Here is a 16,662-nt window from a genome sequence, read left to right as displayed (position 1 = left end):
ATAAATTTCCTGAGAGCATGAATTTATGAAAATGTGGTACATATCTGCATTGATCAAAATGAAAGATTTCTTCCTTTCAAATCTAGTTGTCCCCCATCTCAATCCTTCCCCATGAAAAAAAATTTCTGACAATTTTTCTCAAAAATCATCAAAAATATTCAAAGGAAACTGATACACATCAGTGAAAAAAGAAACTTTAGAAAAAAAACTTACAGCGACTGATAGAAATCCAATTCCATGCTCAGAGGGAAGAAAACTCTGTTCCAAGGTTTTGATATTATAAAAATTCAAGAAATTTCCTGCAACTACTATTATTGTTTCATCATTTACGAAGGCAATATTAGGACCCAACTGATGCTGGTATCCAAAAGAATACCTAAAACTGCTATTAAGGAAAATAATGTATTTCATCAAGAAAAAAGTTTGGGCTAAAATCTGTACCTCAGAGCCAGAGTGACGTAAGTCCAAAATTTGTGATTTTCTGTTTATTAAGTGCTTTGTATGTAGAAGCCTATTCTGCATTGAGCTATGTAAGGGGCCGTTCATTAATCATGTGATTTTTTTTTTTTTTGGCATTTTTTAACCCCCCTCCACCTTGGTGATACATGGTGAGGTTGAAGACTACCCCCCCCCCCCATTATATCACGTGTATTTTTAGTACCTATGAAAAATCTTTTCATTCTTTTTAAATATTTATAAAATACAGGTATAAGTATCATCTAATAATGAAAGACTACAATAATAACAACAAAGATTATAATAATTGAAGGTACGTGAAAAATATTAAAGTAGAGTATCCTCAGACCACAGATGACCAAGGCTTAATTCCATGCCAACAACTGGATAAGCATCTTTAGTTGTAGTTGTAGGCAGTTCTTAATTCATCGAGATCCACATCGGTTTCATTGAACCACTCGGCGTCGTCAATTTTGCGCTTTTCGGTTGAGTGTTGCGCATTCGTCGAAAAAATAAATACACGTGATATATTACTACAACCTTCCTTCCCCTATGTGATGTTTCGTGATTTTTTTGGACCCTCTCCCCCCTCCTTTCAAGCCTAATGTGATTAATGGACGACCCCTAACATAATTCTCTTAAAAAAAATTTTTTTTTTTTTCATTCTTTTTACCAGGGATAATAGAGCATGTGTCCCATCCTTTGCATGCGCTAGAAAAAGTTTTCCTCTCTCCTGTTAAATTACAGTAATGTGATTTGCGTTCTTCTGGCTCTGAGGTACAGATATAACGCTTGAAACAGTTTTTTAAGCACTGCACCATTAATTTCTAACAAGAAACAGTAGTACACTTTGAGAAGTGAAACAGATTATAAGCTCTGATTATATAGAGAACTTCCTCATATAAATATCATCCTCATATCATAAACCTTCATATCATAAATCCCCATATCATAAATCCTGATATAAATATCAAAAGATCTATTACAAACAAATCTAAGAAGGTTTTTCTGCCTTTATATAGGAGTTTAGTAAGACCTCATTTGGAGTACGTTGTGCAGTTTTGGTCGCCTTATCTGAGGAAAGATATTTGTGTATTGGAAAGGGTTCAAAGAAGGGTAACTAGACTAGTAAGGGGACTTTCAGATTTAGATTATGATACCAGACTTAATAGGCTTAACATGTATAGCCTGGAGCAAAAGAGGATCAGAGGGGATATGATTCAGTTATTTAAATTTATCAAAATGAAAGATGCTAACGGATTAAATTTTTGCACGGAAAGCAGGATGAGGGGTCATTGTTTTAAGCTATTTAAATCTCAGGCTAACTTGGATTGAATGTAGTCAACTACTAGTATTTTGCTGTTTGGGGTGTAATAAGCACCACCTAACCAAAAGATTACAATTTTCCCCCATTCCAATATTTAGTTACTTAATTTTTTTTACTTTTTTTTTTTTACTTTTTCAATACCTTTAAATCAATTATTCTGTTCCTATATGATGCCTAAATTTTAAGATTTCTACACTTGCATACAAAGTTTTGTAATTAACATGCATGGCTTTATATTACAACAGTACACTTATGCTACTATTGTAGCAGCATTTTTATATAAATAAACAGTACAAAAATCATTGGCACTTTTTCTGTTTTAACTTGCTAAATTTCGTGGAGTGCACAAATACAAAAGTGACGACAAGCAACAGGCTCTGGGCCCAGCTAGACTGGTTCTAGTCAATTTACAATCCCAGTGAAGATCAATGGCCCTCTTAAAACTATCTACTCCCTTGCTCATTACCACCTCTTCCGGTAAACTGTTCCAACGTTCCACTACCCTGCTAAAATAATAATTTTTCCTAACATCCATGTTAGCTTGAGATTTAAATAGCTTAAAACAATGACCCATTGATTGAACAAGAAATATAGTTGGGCTCTCCTTTAACAACTTTCAAGAGACCATAAAAAATCGTCCTTAAGTAGAATTTGTCCTTGAATACAATGCTTTTGAAACTACAATGGAGCATCCGAGACCGTGAAAAGTTGTCTTTAAATAGAGATAGTCGTTAAATAGAGCATTGTTAAACAGAGAGCCAACTGCATAACCAGGGCCTGATTACTGAATTTGCCAACTAGGTCATGGCTTAAGGCCCTCTCTCTTTTAGGGTCCCAAATGGCTGAAATTGTTTTAGCCAAAGGTTAAAATTTTAAGTTTTGATGACAGGGGGCTCCCAAAAAAGTGCTTGGCATAGGGCCTCCTAATATCTTAATCGAGCCTTGAATATAATGTTTGGGTCACCCAACCTCACCACTTATGATGCAAAAAACACCTCACCAGTTAAGTATTAAAGTACTAGTGAGATAATATTTTTATAAAAACTAATAGTGTGCACATAAACTTCCATCTTGACAGAAACATTATATTCTAAGAGGGAAGAATTAAATTACTTATTTTTCTATCATCTTTATTATCAAGAGACATGCTTTTACGCAAAAACTTAACAGGGAAAAATTGCAGGATTCTGTCAACATCGGCAAACAGTTTCCCCTCACAGGCACTGTCCAACATAGCCCCACTCTAAGTTACTAAAGTATTGCTAAAAGTTACATAGGAACACTTTTCATAACAACTACATTTAAGGATACAAAATTTGAAGAGACTCATAATTGAGAATTCTGTCTGAGGACTTCTTCAAAACATCTGGTTTAAATGTAGCATGCATGCCCAAATAATTCTTCACATCAACACAGCATTCATAAAACTATGGATATAAGAAATATATTAAAGATTATTTTTAAAAAAATTTTAATACAATTGTATAGCATTTAACAAGGAATTTTTAGTTAAAAAAAAAATTGAATTATATTACTCAAAATCAAACAACACTATATATGAAAAGCCTTATTGAAAAAAACCTTATATATATATATATATATATATATATATATATGGACAATTTCACAGGTAACTGACTGTCACTTTCAGAGCAAAACTGTTTGCATTTTGCAACATTCAACGCAAAACATACGTTGTGCAAACAATCTTTTCTCCTAGATTATTGTATTTTTAAACTGTAGTTGAATTCTTGGAACACATTTTGGATGATTTAACAAAAAAAAAAGTATCAAAAGCATGGTAACTGACTGACATGCTACTGTTTAAATTGCCAGTCAATTATCGTGTTTTTAACAAATTTTTAAAAATCAACCAAAATGTATTTCGAAAATTCAATTAGACCATTCGATTCAGCTTAAAAAGGTCAATAAACTAGGATAAAAGATCGTTTGTACAACGTATGTTTTGCGTTGAACATTACAAGTACATACTTGATAATGTAATTATTACACGGCATTTTTACTTAGTGATTAGGATATTATACTCAGTAATAAACAAACTACAGAAATGTATCTTTTTATTTATCCATAGTACATGTAAAAAAACATATTATTTTTAGTTGCAAGCATTTGTATTTTATGCACATTTCGTTCATTTTTCTGCCAACTATTGTAAAAAAATCTACAACTTATCTAGTTGCTGTCATAAAAAAATTTCTCAACATGCTGTCAGTTACCTTAGAATTACAATTGTTCCAAATAAAGGCTGTAGTAAATCTAGAAAGGAAATATTCCTTGCAAATTGAGAATAGGCTTCGCTTTCAAAAATTTTAGGGCAATAAATATCAAGTTTTGATAACTTAAATGTAATTTATAAGCTGGATTTTTGTAGTGGATGACCAAACAATTAATATTTAATCCTGAAAACTACAATAGAATACCATAATGACACATTACAGAGTAGAAATATTTTGTCTTACGATTTGATTCTAGGTTAATCTAAACGGGCAATTTGAACCCTGATTTTACGTTGTCCGTTTTGTACAATATCTTGCTTAAAATGTCATTTTCCTGCTGGTCCCGGAAAAAAGCTAAACTGATCATGCTAAAATATTCTGGATTTTACTTTACCCTTTTTCAGAAAGTTTACTTGATAGGTTTGCTATAAACAAATCAAACTAAATTTTCATCTACAAGAGAAGACTTTTTTTTCCCTTCAAGATAAATTCCTTTTATAGCTACAGTAAACTCCCTCTAATACGGACACTAACGGGACAAATTTTTGTGTCCGCAGGACAGGGGTTTAATTATGTTATTTGCATTGGAACTGGGGAATTAAAAATTGTCCACATAAGAGGGGTGTCCGCCATTGAGGGGTGTCCGTTAGGAGGGGTTTTACTGTATTAGATACTGCCCGGAAAATGTTTTAGGTGTCTTACTGTCCTATGTCTGTAAGAGGAGTTTCTTCAGATCGCCGAGTCTTCCTTCGTAAAAATTGAGGACTAGACCTGCTAACACTATTCATTGAAAGATAGCATGCAAACAGAACAACTTGCTTTAAACTCATCTTTTCTGCATAGCACCTCATATGCTGATCATGCATTTTGGGTATTTACCCGGGAAGATACTGTCAAAAATAAATAGTACCCGGGTATTTTACATCACTGAATGTGACCCATATTTATATCCTTTCATCTAACATTTCTTATTAAAAAGTGACAGTACTGATTATTTTAGAATTTTTTGTATCTTAAAACGAGCAATTACAATGTCCTGCGTTGCTAAAAGTGACAAATTTTGAAAAAAGTTATGAAACTTACATCGCTCGTTTGCAAGAAGACTGCCTGAATACAAAATTTTAAATTTTCTCTTTTTTTTTGCTTAAAATGCTTCAAAGGACGTAATCTTCTTTAGAAAATAATGACAGATTTTTTGTTAGAATTCCAACCACTGGAGAGCACAGCAAACTTACTTTTCTTACTAATTGCCTGATGAGTTCAACTTCAAACCAAGGGCGCCCATATAGGGGGGCAAGGGGGGCTCAAGCCCCCCTTGGAAATGAGAACTTCCTTGCTTTTATTGCTTTTTTCTTTGCAAAAATGTATAAAATTTTCTTTTCCAGCCATTAATGAATAAGTTATTTAAAATGTCAAATTTTAATATCTCTAATATGTACTGAAATCGTTTTCCATGGGGAAAATATTCTGCTAAACCATGGGGGAAATTTTTGAGCCCCCCCCCCCCCCCCCTTAAAATTTTGCATATGGGCGCCCTTGCTTCAAACGCTTCTGTAAAATTTCATTTCTTCATATTGTGGCACTCTTCTTCCAAATGAGCGATATATAAATATATATATATATATAGGATTGATTATAAAAAATTAAAAAATTGAAGTGGAAGCGCAGATAGCCTATAAAGACTCTTGGCCATTAAACCAAATACAACCAACAACTATGAAGTGATCGTACTAATGCAATATATTCATCGATTTATTATATAAAAATGATATAACGAGAATGCATTAATGACCATCGAAGGACATTATTAGTTTTCCCTAGTATAAGCACACAGTGTTATCGACTATATGGAAAAGAAAAGCTCAAGCACTTATTTAGTTAAAAGTTTGATAAATTTTCAAAAGAATTATTTAAAGAATAAATTAAGTTTACAAAACTGCTCATTAAAATATTAATAAAAGCTTAACCTTTTACTTTTTTCCAACATTTCAAACGACAGCTCACGATTTCAAAACTAGCGCACAAGAATAACCCGGTTACGATTGCAAGGACTGGTTTCTGTTTTGACATTGAGACAAGTAAAGAAATTATATAAAATAAGAGCAAAACATTCATAGGGTTTACTTTTTCAATTGAAAATTATTATCAGTATTTTATTACTGCATATTTTACAACAGTTGTCATTTTTTAAATATGTTATACCAGGCCACAAGTTACTCGTTTCGAAGAAGAAAACATCCGAGACCTTTAAACAGTCTGCAATATTTACTGCAATCTCATTGGCTGGCATATTGCATCTTTGTTGTCTATCCTCAGCTGTTTTATGTTGACGATGGTTATAATGTAATAATATTCAAGCGTTCTACATGAATTTGACAGTATGACATGATATGTACATTCCTGCCCCGATTCGAATCAAGTGCACCTCTTTTGGTGCAAAATTATCAAAATACAGCCAAAACATTTTAAAGATTTTGTTATTTTAAGTTTCATTGTCTTTGTTATTTTCTAATGCTTCAATGGCTGTCCTTACAGTTCAGTAGCAACTTGCTTCCCAAATTAAATCAACTATAAGTTATGCTGTGATCTTCTATTTTTATTATTTTTTATAAATATGGGAAATTGTTTGAAATCCGTTTCAACTGATGACATATCGCTATTACGTGAAAATCAAAGCGCCAGGGAATCTTCATCTGATCAACTTGGACCCCCTCCGCCTTATCAGGTTTTTAACTTATTGATTTAATTTTTTAATAATTTTTGTTGACAATAGTTAGTTTTGTGCTCAAAATGTTATTACATTTTTGACTTATAATTTTTTTTTTTTTTTGTTTCGTGAAAAAAAAATAATAATAATAGCACCTACACAGCTGTTTTTCTGTACTTGTTTTTTTTATCCTCTTTTATATGAAAAGTCCTTTTTTGGAGAAAAGTTTTGTGTGTCTTTTCATGTGCTTGAATTTAAGCTTAATTAATTAACATTATGTTTGTAAGGATCAATAAGTAAATTATTCACACACAAAATACAAAAGTAGTTCATCAATGTGTACTTAATCAACAACATGCATTTATGTGCACTCTTTCATGAATACCATGGGATAAATTAAATATGAATTAAGTTTTTGCTTTTATCTATAACTCCTAAAGAAAGAAGTAAATCTATACAGCTGATGTTAATAGGCTTAATGCAGTGTCTGTAAAAACTATCCTATATTATAATACAAATACAATGATGACCAGCAACAGACTCTAGGCCCAGCTAGGCTGGTCCTAGTCAGTTTATTAGTCACAGTGAAGATCAATGGCCCTCGTAAACCCCTTGCTCATTACCACGTCTTCCGATAAGCTGCTCCGAGTGCCCCTACTAAAGTAGTAGATTATTCTAATTTCCAGTTTAGCTTGAGATTTGAATAGCTTAAAACAATGACCCCTCATCTTGATTTCCATGCAAAGATTTAACCCATTAACATTTTTCATTTTGATAATTTAAACATTTGAATCATGTTTCCTCTGACTCTCTTCTGCTCCAGGCTATACATTCCAAGCCTTTTGGATCTGGTATCATAATCTAAATCTGAAAGTCCTTTTACTAGTCTAGTAGCCCTCCTTTGAACTCTTTCCAATACAGAAATATCTCTCCTGAAATAAGGAGACCAAAACTGAACAGCACATTCCAAAATGCATTTAAACTCCTATATAAAGGCAGAAGAACCTTCTTAGATTTGTTTGAAATAGATCTATTAATAAACCCAAGCATTCTGTTGAATTTGTTACTTGCAATGCTGCATTCTTGACTAAACTTGAAATCCTGATTTATTAAGACCAGATCAATAACATTTTCTGTCTGAGGACTAATAACCAAACCCTCTAAATAATAACTTAACACCAAAATTACCCCTTTAATAAATGGTGTTCACAAAGCAAATTTCAATCAGTTTTTAGTGTGGGGGAAAAAACAAATTTTTTTTCAGACTTAAATCTATCTGTGAATAGATATGTCCATGCACAAGAGCATTATTTTATTGGCATAATTAATGGTTTATAATTTATGCAAGATTTTTCTTTACAGAAGATCTGAGATACAATCATGCAAGATGCTGCACTTGATGCTTCCAAGATTTTTTTCCCTTATTATTATTTTTTATTCTTATTATTTTTTTATTCATTCATTAATTTATTTTTTCAATCTGAACATAAATTCAGGTACTGCACTTAAATGAGAGAGACCGATGCTCTGGTTTTTACTGTAAAAAATAAGAGAAAAAGAAAACTAAAAAAAACGAATGTCTTTTAATGATTTTTCAAAAAACTGTTAAGGGAAAAAATTCTCTCAAGTCTCTTTCCCTGCGTTACACATTAATTTTTTTGAACTTTTTAACTAGTCTTTTAGAAGAAAGTAGTCTGAAGTTGCACTTACTGTACCTTGAAGCTCAAATTGGAAAATATAGCTCTGAATATTTTGTCAATTTCAAGATTTTCTTGTCTCTAATCTTACAATTCATTTTTCATGGGCACCCATATGCAAAATTGTAAGGGGGGCTCCAGTGGCGCAGCCAGAAAAAAGTTCTGGGGGGGGGGGGGGTTTCAAAATCGAAAATTCTTGCATTATTTTTCATTCATTTCTTATGTAAAAAATTATTATTCAATATATCTAATCAATTAACTGAAATTGCTTAATAATTATTCATTTGCTGAAAATAATAAATAATTAATATTGCTGTAACGATGGGTTTAAGACGAAGAAAAGTATACAATATAATTTATTTTTAAAAAGATGCTCGCAGTGTACAATGAGAAAAAAAAATCTAACTACCTGCTTTCCAGCTCTAATATGTACTCCAAAATCCTGTCCTGAACAATTAGTAACTGATCTTTCAGTGAACTTGACTGTAAATGTATCAGAGTCCTGGTTCTTTTCACTCGAAGAGTGTGCAGAGAGAACACTTTCCATATAGGTTTTCTCTTTTTTCGATTTTTCAAAACATGTTGAAATATCATGTTTTCTCTTTTTCGTGGGTTTCAATGCAGACATTGTGGAAGATTCCAGATCAAACCTGTTGTATTGCTTGTTGTACTGCACATAAACGCGTATAAAAATGCTAAGTCAAAACGTAGAGCGTGAAAATCAAGATAACAGTAGAACGATCTCGATCTTTCGATGAGAAATGGGAAAAATCAGAGAAAATTCGGGGTTGTAAATGTGCCTGTCCAGAGTTCTATGCTTATCTCCTGTCCCTTGGTCCTCTCTGCACGGCTCAGTTGGGATTTGCGAATCCTGTGGGTAACCCCCAACCCCTTTTATCTTCCCATCAAATAGTGACAAGTGTCCTCCCGTCTCTGCCCGTTCCACGTGGAGCAAATTCCTGCAGCGTTTTCCCTCAAATTAGGAATGTAAAACATTATACTATTTCAAATTTGAAATTTCCTTTTTAGGTTGTTGAGCAATTAATGGATTAAATTAAAGATTTTTTAAATGTCTTTCTGGCAAATTAAAAATCTAAGGCAGAAAAATTGGTGAGGAATATGAATTTTTTTTAAAAAAAAGGAAGAATGAAAATATAATAAGATTCAAACATGGTAATCCAATATCTATCAAAAAAAAAAATTTTTTTTTTGAACCTAGTTTTCTGAGAACGCTCAAAGAAAATGTCGAAAAACAAGCAGTTTGTTCAGAACCTATAGCTTGCTTTTTATGTACAAACATCAATTTTGTTGAATAGATGACACTGATGCTTTAGCTTGTTTCAAACCTTCGTAGCAAATAGTTGGAAAAGTATTTTTTAACAATAATATCTTTGATATAAAGAAGAAATCATTAGTTATAATCAGGACTGTTACTTCGAATTTTTCCCGAGGGAGGGGTATATTTACAATATAAATAAAAACCAAAAACAGGAAAACCTGCCCACTTTTTGTAAAAACATTAATTTCCTAAAAACAAAGAGGAAAATTGATCCCCCCACCCGAACCCCAAATGACGACCCTGGTTATGATGAAAACCCATATCAAATTTATTCTGTTAGTAATAATAATTTTTAGATTATTATTTTTTTTTCTTTTCATTTTCTATAGAAGAAAGTGAATACTGAGAGACACTGTTGTGATTCTGAAAGCAATTTCAGTGCAGATTAGCGTTTTCTAAAAAATAATTTGGCCGAAAAAGTGGTAATAAAAGCAAGGAAGTACTAATTTTTAAGGAAGCTTGGTGTCCCCTCTTGCCTCCCTCATGTACGCTAATGGTGCTACCCAACGGACCCCCCCCCCCCCTCTTCGCCCACCGCCACCCCCTGTGATAAGCTACTGGATGTCACCGAGTAACTGTACTTTAAAATATTGGGGAATTTTTTCCGAATTGATATTGTTTCATGAACTGAAAAATCCGTTTCGGGTCCAATGTGTTTACTTCCAGAGTAAAAGCAGCAGCACTGAAAATGTCAAGTTGAAACGAAACTTCGACGCCAGGATCATTGAGTTCGACGCAGCCTATGCATTCATTTCTCATTGTCCCCGATATCACCTGTCGAATCCTGATCCCGCACACACGCCTCTATTCACGCTTGTTAGCTCTTGAAGGTGGTGGAAAATATTCTAGGCTGCGTTCAGCTATTCAAGGTAGAATTCAAGGCACTCGGACGAGTTCGACTATGTATTCTGAGAAGGAAAGAGTTAAACCCCTGAAAATTCGATTGGATAGTTTCACATGACGTCATAGAAAATGATCACATGACAAAATCATGTTATCCTTTTACAAAGGCGGCACACATGGCAGGTAAAATAGTCATGTGACCTTGGTCAATTCAGTAAATTTCAGTATCATCCGTTCAGTCAGTGGCGTAGCTAGACCCGACTTTCGGGGGGGGGGGGGGTTACTTCTTATATATATATATATATATATATATACATATATAATATATATATATATATATATATATATATATATATATATATATATATATATATATATATATATATATATATATATATATATGTATGTATAATCGCTTGGAATTTTTCCCTTTTCTTCTTTTTTTTTTCTTTCTCTTCTCTCTTCTTTTTCTCTTTTTTTTTTTTTTTGAGACTAACTTTTCGGGGGGGGGTTGTCCCCAAAACCCCCCCTTAGCTACGCCCCTGCGTTCAGTAATTTTTTTTTAAAAACCAATCCCGTTTTGAAAAAAAAAATTATTTTTATGTGAAGAAAAAAATATGTGCCAGGAGTTCTGGGGGAGGGGGGGGGGTTAACCCCCGGTGGATGTGCCACTGGGGGGCTCAGATATTTTAACCGTGGTTTAGCATAATATTTTCCCCATGAAAACCAATTTCAGGACAGATTAGAGTCATTAAAATTGGACATTTTTAATCACTTATTCATTAATGGCTGGAGAAGAAATATTTCTACATTTTTACAAAGAAAAAAATACTAAAAACAAGAAAGTTCTAATTTCTAAGGGGGGGGGGGACTTTAGCCCTCCTTGTCCCCTATATGGGCGCCCTTGTCATTTTTCCTTGATACTGCAGTTGGCTCTCTGTTTAACGACTTTCAAGGGACCACAAAAAATCGTCCTTACGTAGAAAACGTCCTTAAATAGAATGCTTTTAACACTAGTGAACCATCTGGGACCGTGAAAAGCCATCGTTAAATAGAGCGTCGTTAAACAGAGAGCCTACTGTAGTATTTATAATATTGTTTTGGGGACTTCCAATTGGTAGTAAATTCAAATTTCTCTTGTTTACTTTGGAATTTCTATTACATAAAGTTAAAATAGTTGTTCCTTCTTAATGTTTATATTTTTTGCAATTGCTTGCCACAAAAAAGAAGTAACTCCAAATTTCAATTTGCAACAGGTTAGCATTAAAGCTTAAAATACCTAGTTACATTTTAAATTTTTAAAAATTTTTATGACTCCTCTTGTATAACTGTATTGAGAAAATGGGAAGTATATAAGCAGAGGTTTTAAAATGTAAAAAAGAAAAAAGTGAGTTGTTGTTTTATGCAGGATTGCTACATTAAATTTGACCGATATTGGGGGGGGGGGGACACCCCTGCATTACGTGCCTTTAAACACAAAACTCGCACCACATTTTCAAAAGGTGTTTGCAGAAATTCAACAAGTCTCCATTCAACGATCTATGATTGCTTTATTTCATTTGCTTTTTCACAATTAATAGTTTTTTTTTCTTTTAATCATGATTGGATAATGTATGGTTGATTTAGAATGTAAATTTTGTATCAAGAGAACAAATTTCTTTATTTTTATTTACTTATTTATTTATTTTGCAGCTAAGGTTTTATCTTTTGAACAGGCAATACATTGAAGCACCATTTATTCGTTTGTGAAGGGACTGTATGAAAAAGCGTACAAATGAAAAAAGGTAAAATAGGTATAAGTTATTGTGTGTTAGACTCTGCAGGGACAAATTTTAAAACCGTATAATTGATAAAAACCAAAAAAAAAGGAAACGTATTGACATTGGCACAAATGCCACCATTTATTCGTTTGCGAAGGGACTGTATGAAAAAGCGTACAAATGAAAAAAGGTAAAATAGGTATAAGTTATTGTGTGTTAGACTCTGCAGGGACAAATTTTAAAACCGTATAATTGATAAAAACCAAAAAAAAGGAAACGTATTGACATTGGCACAAATGCCACCATTTATTCGTTTGCGAAGGGACTGTATGAAAAAGTGTACAAATGAAAAAAGGTAAAATAGGTATAAGTTATTGTGTGTTAGACTCTGCAGGGACAAATTTTAAAACCGTATAATTGATAAAAACCAAAAAAAAGGAAACGTATTGACATTGGCACAAATGCCACCATTTATTCGTTTGCGAAGGGACTGTATGAAAAAGTGTACAAATGAAAAAAGGTAAAATAGGTATAAGTTATTGTGTGTTAGACTCTGCAGGGACAAATTTAAAAACCGTATAATTAATAAAAACCTATAAAAGAGAAACGTATTAATGGTGCTTCACTGTATGTTTTATCAAGTTTATATTTTTGTTACTTTTGTCACTGTAGCAAAATTAGTTTATTAACTACTAGTGGCACCCGCACGGCTTTGCCCGTAGTAGACAATTAAAAGGTCTTTTGGTTCGCTTCTATATTTACAAATAATCTATGATGAAGTTCTCGCCAATTGGCTTGCCCATGTTACGGTTCCACGTTATGATAACTTGGTCATTTTCTCATCCATCTTCTGATAATTTTGCTCGGGAAAATGTTCTTAAAATTGAAATATAAGAGGAACAAAATCGAATTTTCTAAAAATCGCTTCAAGGTGCACACCTCCATGCTACAAACTAATTCTCTGCCAAATTTTATGAAAATCGACCAAATGGTCTCGGCGCTATGTGCGTCACTGAGATCCTGACAGGCAGAGATATCCAGACAGAGAGACTTTCACCTTTATTATTAGTAAAGATTAGGTATCTATTATGATTGTTTACTCATTCTGCCTTTTAATTTCAGGAAACAGTTTCTGTTCCCGTTTATTATCCATCTCCAAACGTCAGTCGTCCAGCATCTCAACTAACTGAAGAGGAGCAAATTAAAATTGCTCAAAGAATAGGACTTATACAGCATCTTCCAACAGGGAAATATGATGGGAGCAAGAAAAACAGAGAGTAAGTATTATTTTGTACAAAACAAATAATTAAATTTCACCAATGAATATAGAAAGATATTTTGAGCAATTTGCATTTCTTAATAAATGAATTTAAATTTTAAGAAATTGAGTCTACTGAATGTATTGATTTATTTTTAAACATTGAATGTGCAAAGTTATTAAGCCTCTTATTCCCATGCTCCTCCACAAATGCCACAAAAAGTAACTAAACATTGATATCTTTTTCTTCAGAGCAATGAAGAAATAAAGAATGAAGCAATAAAGAATTTTTTTGGTTTTTAACCTTACCTTAATTTTTATAAATTCATCCGATTTCTGTTGTTATTTTAACATTTTAACTTGGTAAACTGGAAGATGAGGTGAGGCAGTGATTTTTCGGAAAAATAGATGATCCAGCACTGTTTGAGAAGTGACCATTAGGACGAACATCCAAAGAAAGTTTGTTTAAAAATTTCGAATCGCCCCAACCAAAAAAATCGGCTAGATCCGCCACTGTATATGCCCTCCCGTGTTGGGCTGAAAACGCTCTTGCATCCCTCTGTATCTGCACACATTGTTGAAATGTCTTCTCTACGTAGTATAAAATTAAGTCTCCAAAAAGCGTTGGTGTGTTTGAGCTTGCAAAACTCGAGAGCTACCCGGCCGATTTTGCAGAAATTTTCAGTTTGTTCCTTTAAATGCGGAAAAGTTTTTCAGACCAGTTCGAAAAACATTTAATGAACAGTTTTTTTTTCTTTTAATTCCAATTTAGGCCCAATTTTCATATAAATTCCTGAATATGGGAGTGAAAAATTACTTGCATATATTAATATTATATATCGTTGGAAAGAGTAGAATTCCCCGCCATTCTACGCAATTTGTTTCAATGCTCTAACCTACTTACGGCCGCAGTTATTTCTATTTTAACTCGGATTTGTTTAGGCTTAGCTGAAATTTAGGCACTACTTTCTTTATTAAATCTATCAGTAAAAAGTGAAGGAATTGTCCCACAGTTTTCTTTTTGACACCATTGGAAAAATCGACATTTTTTACTCCAGATCTATCTTGACCTATGATCGAAAAACTAAGCTTCCATCTCGAAAGGAAAAAAAGTTGCAAGCCTTTTTAAATCAAGTTCAAAAATTCGCCTTTCCATTCAAATTGTTAATCATTTTCTTACACATTTTAATTTCTTAAACTGATTTTATTTTGTGTTTCCATAGTTGTGCACTTTTTATATCCATCTTTCTTGATTTAATTTCTTAGAAGTACTTTATATCTGTGGTCATTGTTTGGAAAGGAAATTTTGCATGATATTTTTTTAATAAATTTCTTTAAGTCTGATTGTTGAATATACGTCACTTGACACAATTTGTATTTTCAAGGTGGTCCAGGCAAAGCCGGGCAACGCAGCTAGTTTCTTATAAAGCATTGCTTGATTTTTTTTGGGCAATCACGATTGCTTATTGTTCTCATTTGACTGTTTTTGGCATCTTTTGATTTTTCCCACCACCACCCTCCTCACCATCACCGTCGACCGGCTCCTCACGATGCTGCTCCTATAGCGAAAACCGTCTCCAGATTGCATCCATGTCCTACACACACGCACATACATACACAACTACACACAAACACATACACCTACATGCACACATGCATACATACAGACACCCACACATACACACACAAAAACATACACACACACATACACACAACTACCCACACATTCATGCCTGCACACAGACACAAACACATATGCCTACACACACATACCCCCCCCCCACACACGCACATACATACACAACTACACATACACACAAACACATACACCTACATGCACACATACACACATGCATACATACAGACACCCACACATACACACACAAAAACATATACACACAACTACCCACACATTCATGCCTGCACACAGATACAAACACATATGCCTACACACAGATACACCCCCCCCACACACACGCACATACATACACAACTACACATACACACAAACACATACACCTACATGCACACATACACACATGCATACATACAGACACCCACACATACACACACAAAAACATATACACACAACTACCCACACATTCATGCCTGCACACAGACACAAACACATATGCCTACACACACATACCCCCCCACACACACACGCACATACATACACAACTACACACACACACAAACACATACACCTACATGCACACATACACACATGCATACATACATACACACACAAAAACATACACACACATATACACACAACTACCCACACATTCATGCCTGCACACAGACACAAACACATATGCCTACACACAGATACACTCCCCCACACACACATTCATACACACAACTCCCCACACACTTACGCCAGCACACAGACACAAACACACATGCCTACACACACATACACATAACCCCTACACACAAACACATACGCCCACACACAAACACACACGCCTACATACACACACTCGTGATTGCGAAAAACATAATTTGGATTCAAGATATCAAAATTCAAATTATTATTATTATTTTTAAATATTCATTCAATTTTTCTCCCCCAGGTGTGTCATATGCATGGGAGAATTTTTGATCGGAGATGCCATTCGATTTCTGCCATGCATGCATATCTATCACACGGACTGTATCGACGATTGGCTAATGAGGTCGTTCACTTGCCCTTCGTGTATGGAACCTGTGGATGCAGCTCTTTTAACCACATACCAAACAAACTGAACTAAGTCAACTTCTCCCAGAGAGGTGGTAAATTTTTGTGTACTATGTGAATATGTCGTGCGTGGCACCGTTACGCGAAGAGTAAAACTAATTCGTACCACTAGTTATATACATGAGTAAGTGAATGCCTTTGCTGCAAACTATGTCAAAAAGTAAGACAAAGTGAGTAAAATGCTTAGATCCCTGTCATACAGTTGAGTATTTCACGTATTGATAGTTTTTATTATTTATTTGTGGTTTCTTTCCAGTCAAGTTAAAAAGTGTATAAATTTATTGTCATACACTGC

General features: G+C 33.8%; 2 protein-coding genes across 2 annotated transcripts in view; one reads left to right on the top strand and one right to left on the bottom strand.

Annotated features, from left to right (window-relative positions):
- LOC129221052 (cilia- and flagella-associated protein 44-like) overlaps positions 1–4,850 on the bottom strand; it is a 103,270-nt gene extending 98,420 nt beyond the window's left edge. The window contains exons 1-2 of the mRNA XM_054855489.1: positions 4,723–4,850; positions 214–376 (exon numbers count right to left, since the gene is read on the bottom strand). Coding sequence (XP_054711464.1) covers positions 214–376; positions 4,723–4,850 — 291 coding nt within the window. The remainder of the gene's footprint in view (positions 1–213; positions 377–4,722) is intronic.
- A 1,784-nt stretch (positions 4,851–6,634) lies between these two features.
- Positions 6,635–16,375, top strand: LOC129221345 (RING finger protein 11-like). Its single transcript, XM_054855812.1, has 3 exons — positions 6,635–6,745; positions 13,489–13,643; positions 16,204–16,375. The coding sequence occupies exons 1-3, from the start codon at positions 6,635–6,637 to the stop codon at positions 16,373–16,375; spliced, it is 438 nt and encodes a 145-aa protein (XP_054711787.1).
- Positions 16,376–16,662: the final 287 nt, after the last annotated feature.

This window comes from Uloborus diversus, chromosome 4, assembly GCF_026930045.1.
Source record: "Uloborus diversus isolate 005 chromosome 4, Udiv.v.3.1, whole genome shotgun sequence".
Taxonomy (NCBI): domain Eukaryota; kingdom Metazoa; phylum Arthropoda; class Arachnida; order Araneae; family Uloboridae; genus Uloborus; species Uloborus diversus.
The sequence above is the reverse complement of the archived record's forward strand: the minus strand, read 5'-3'. Positions and strand labels throughout refer to the sequence as shown.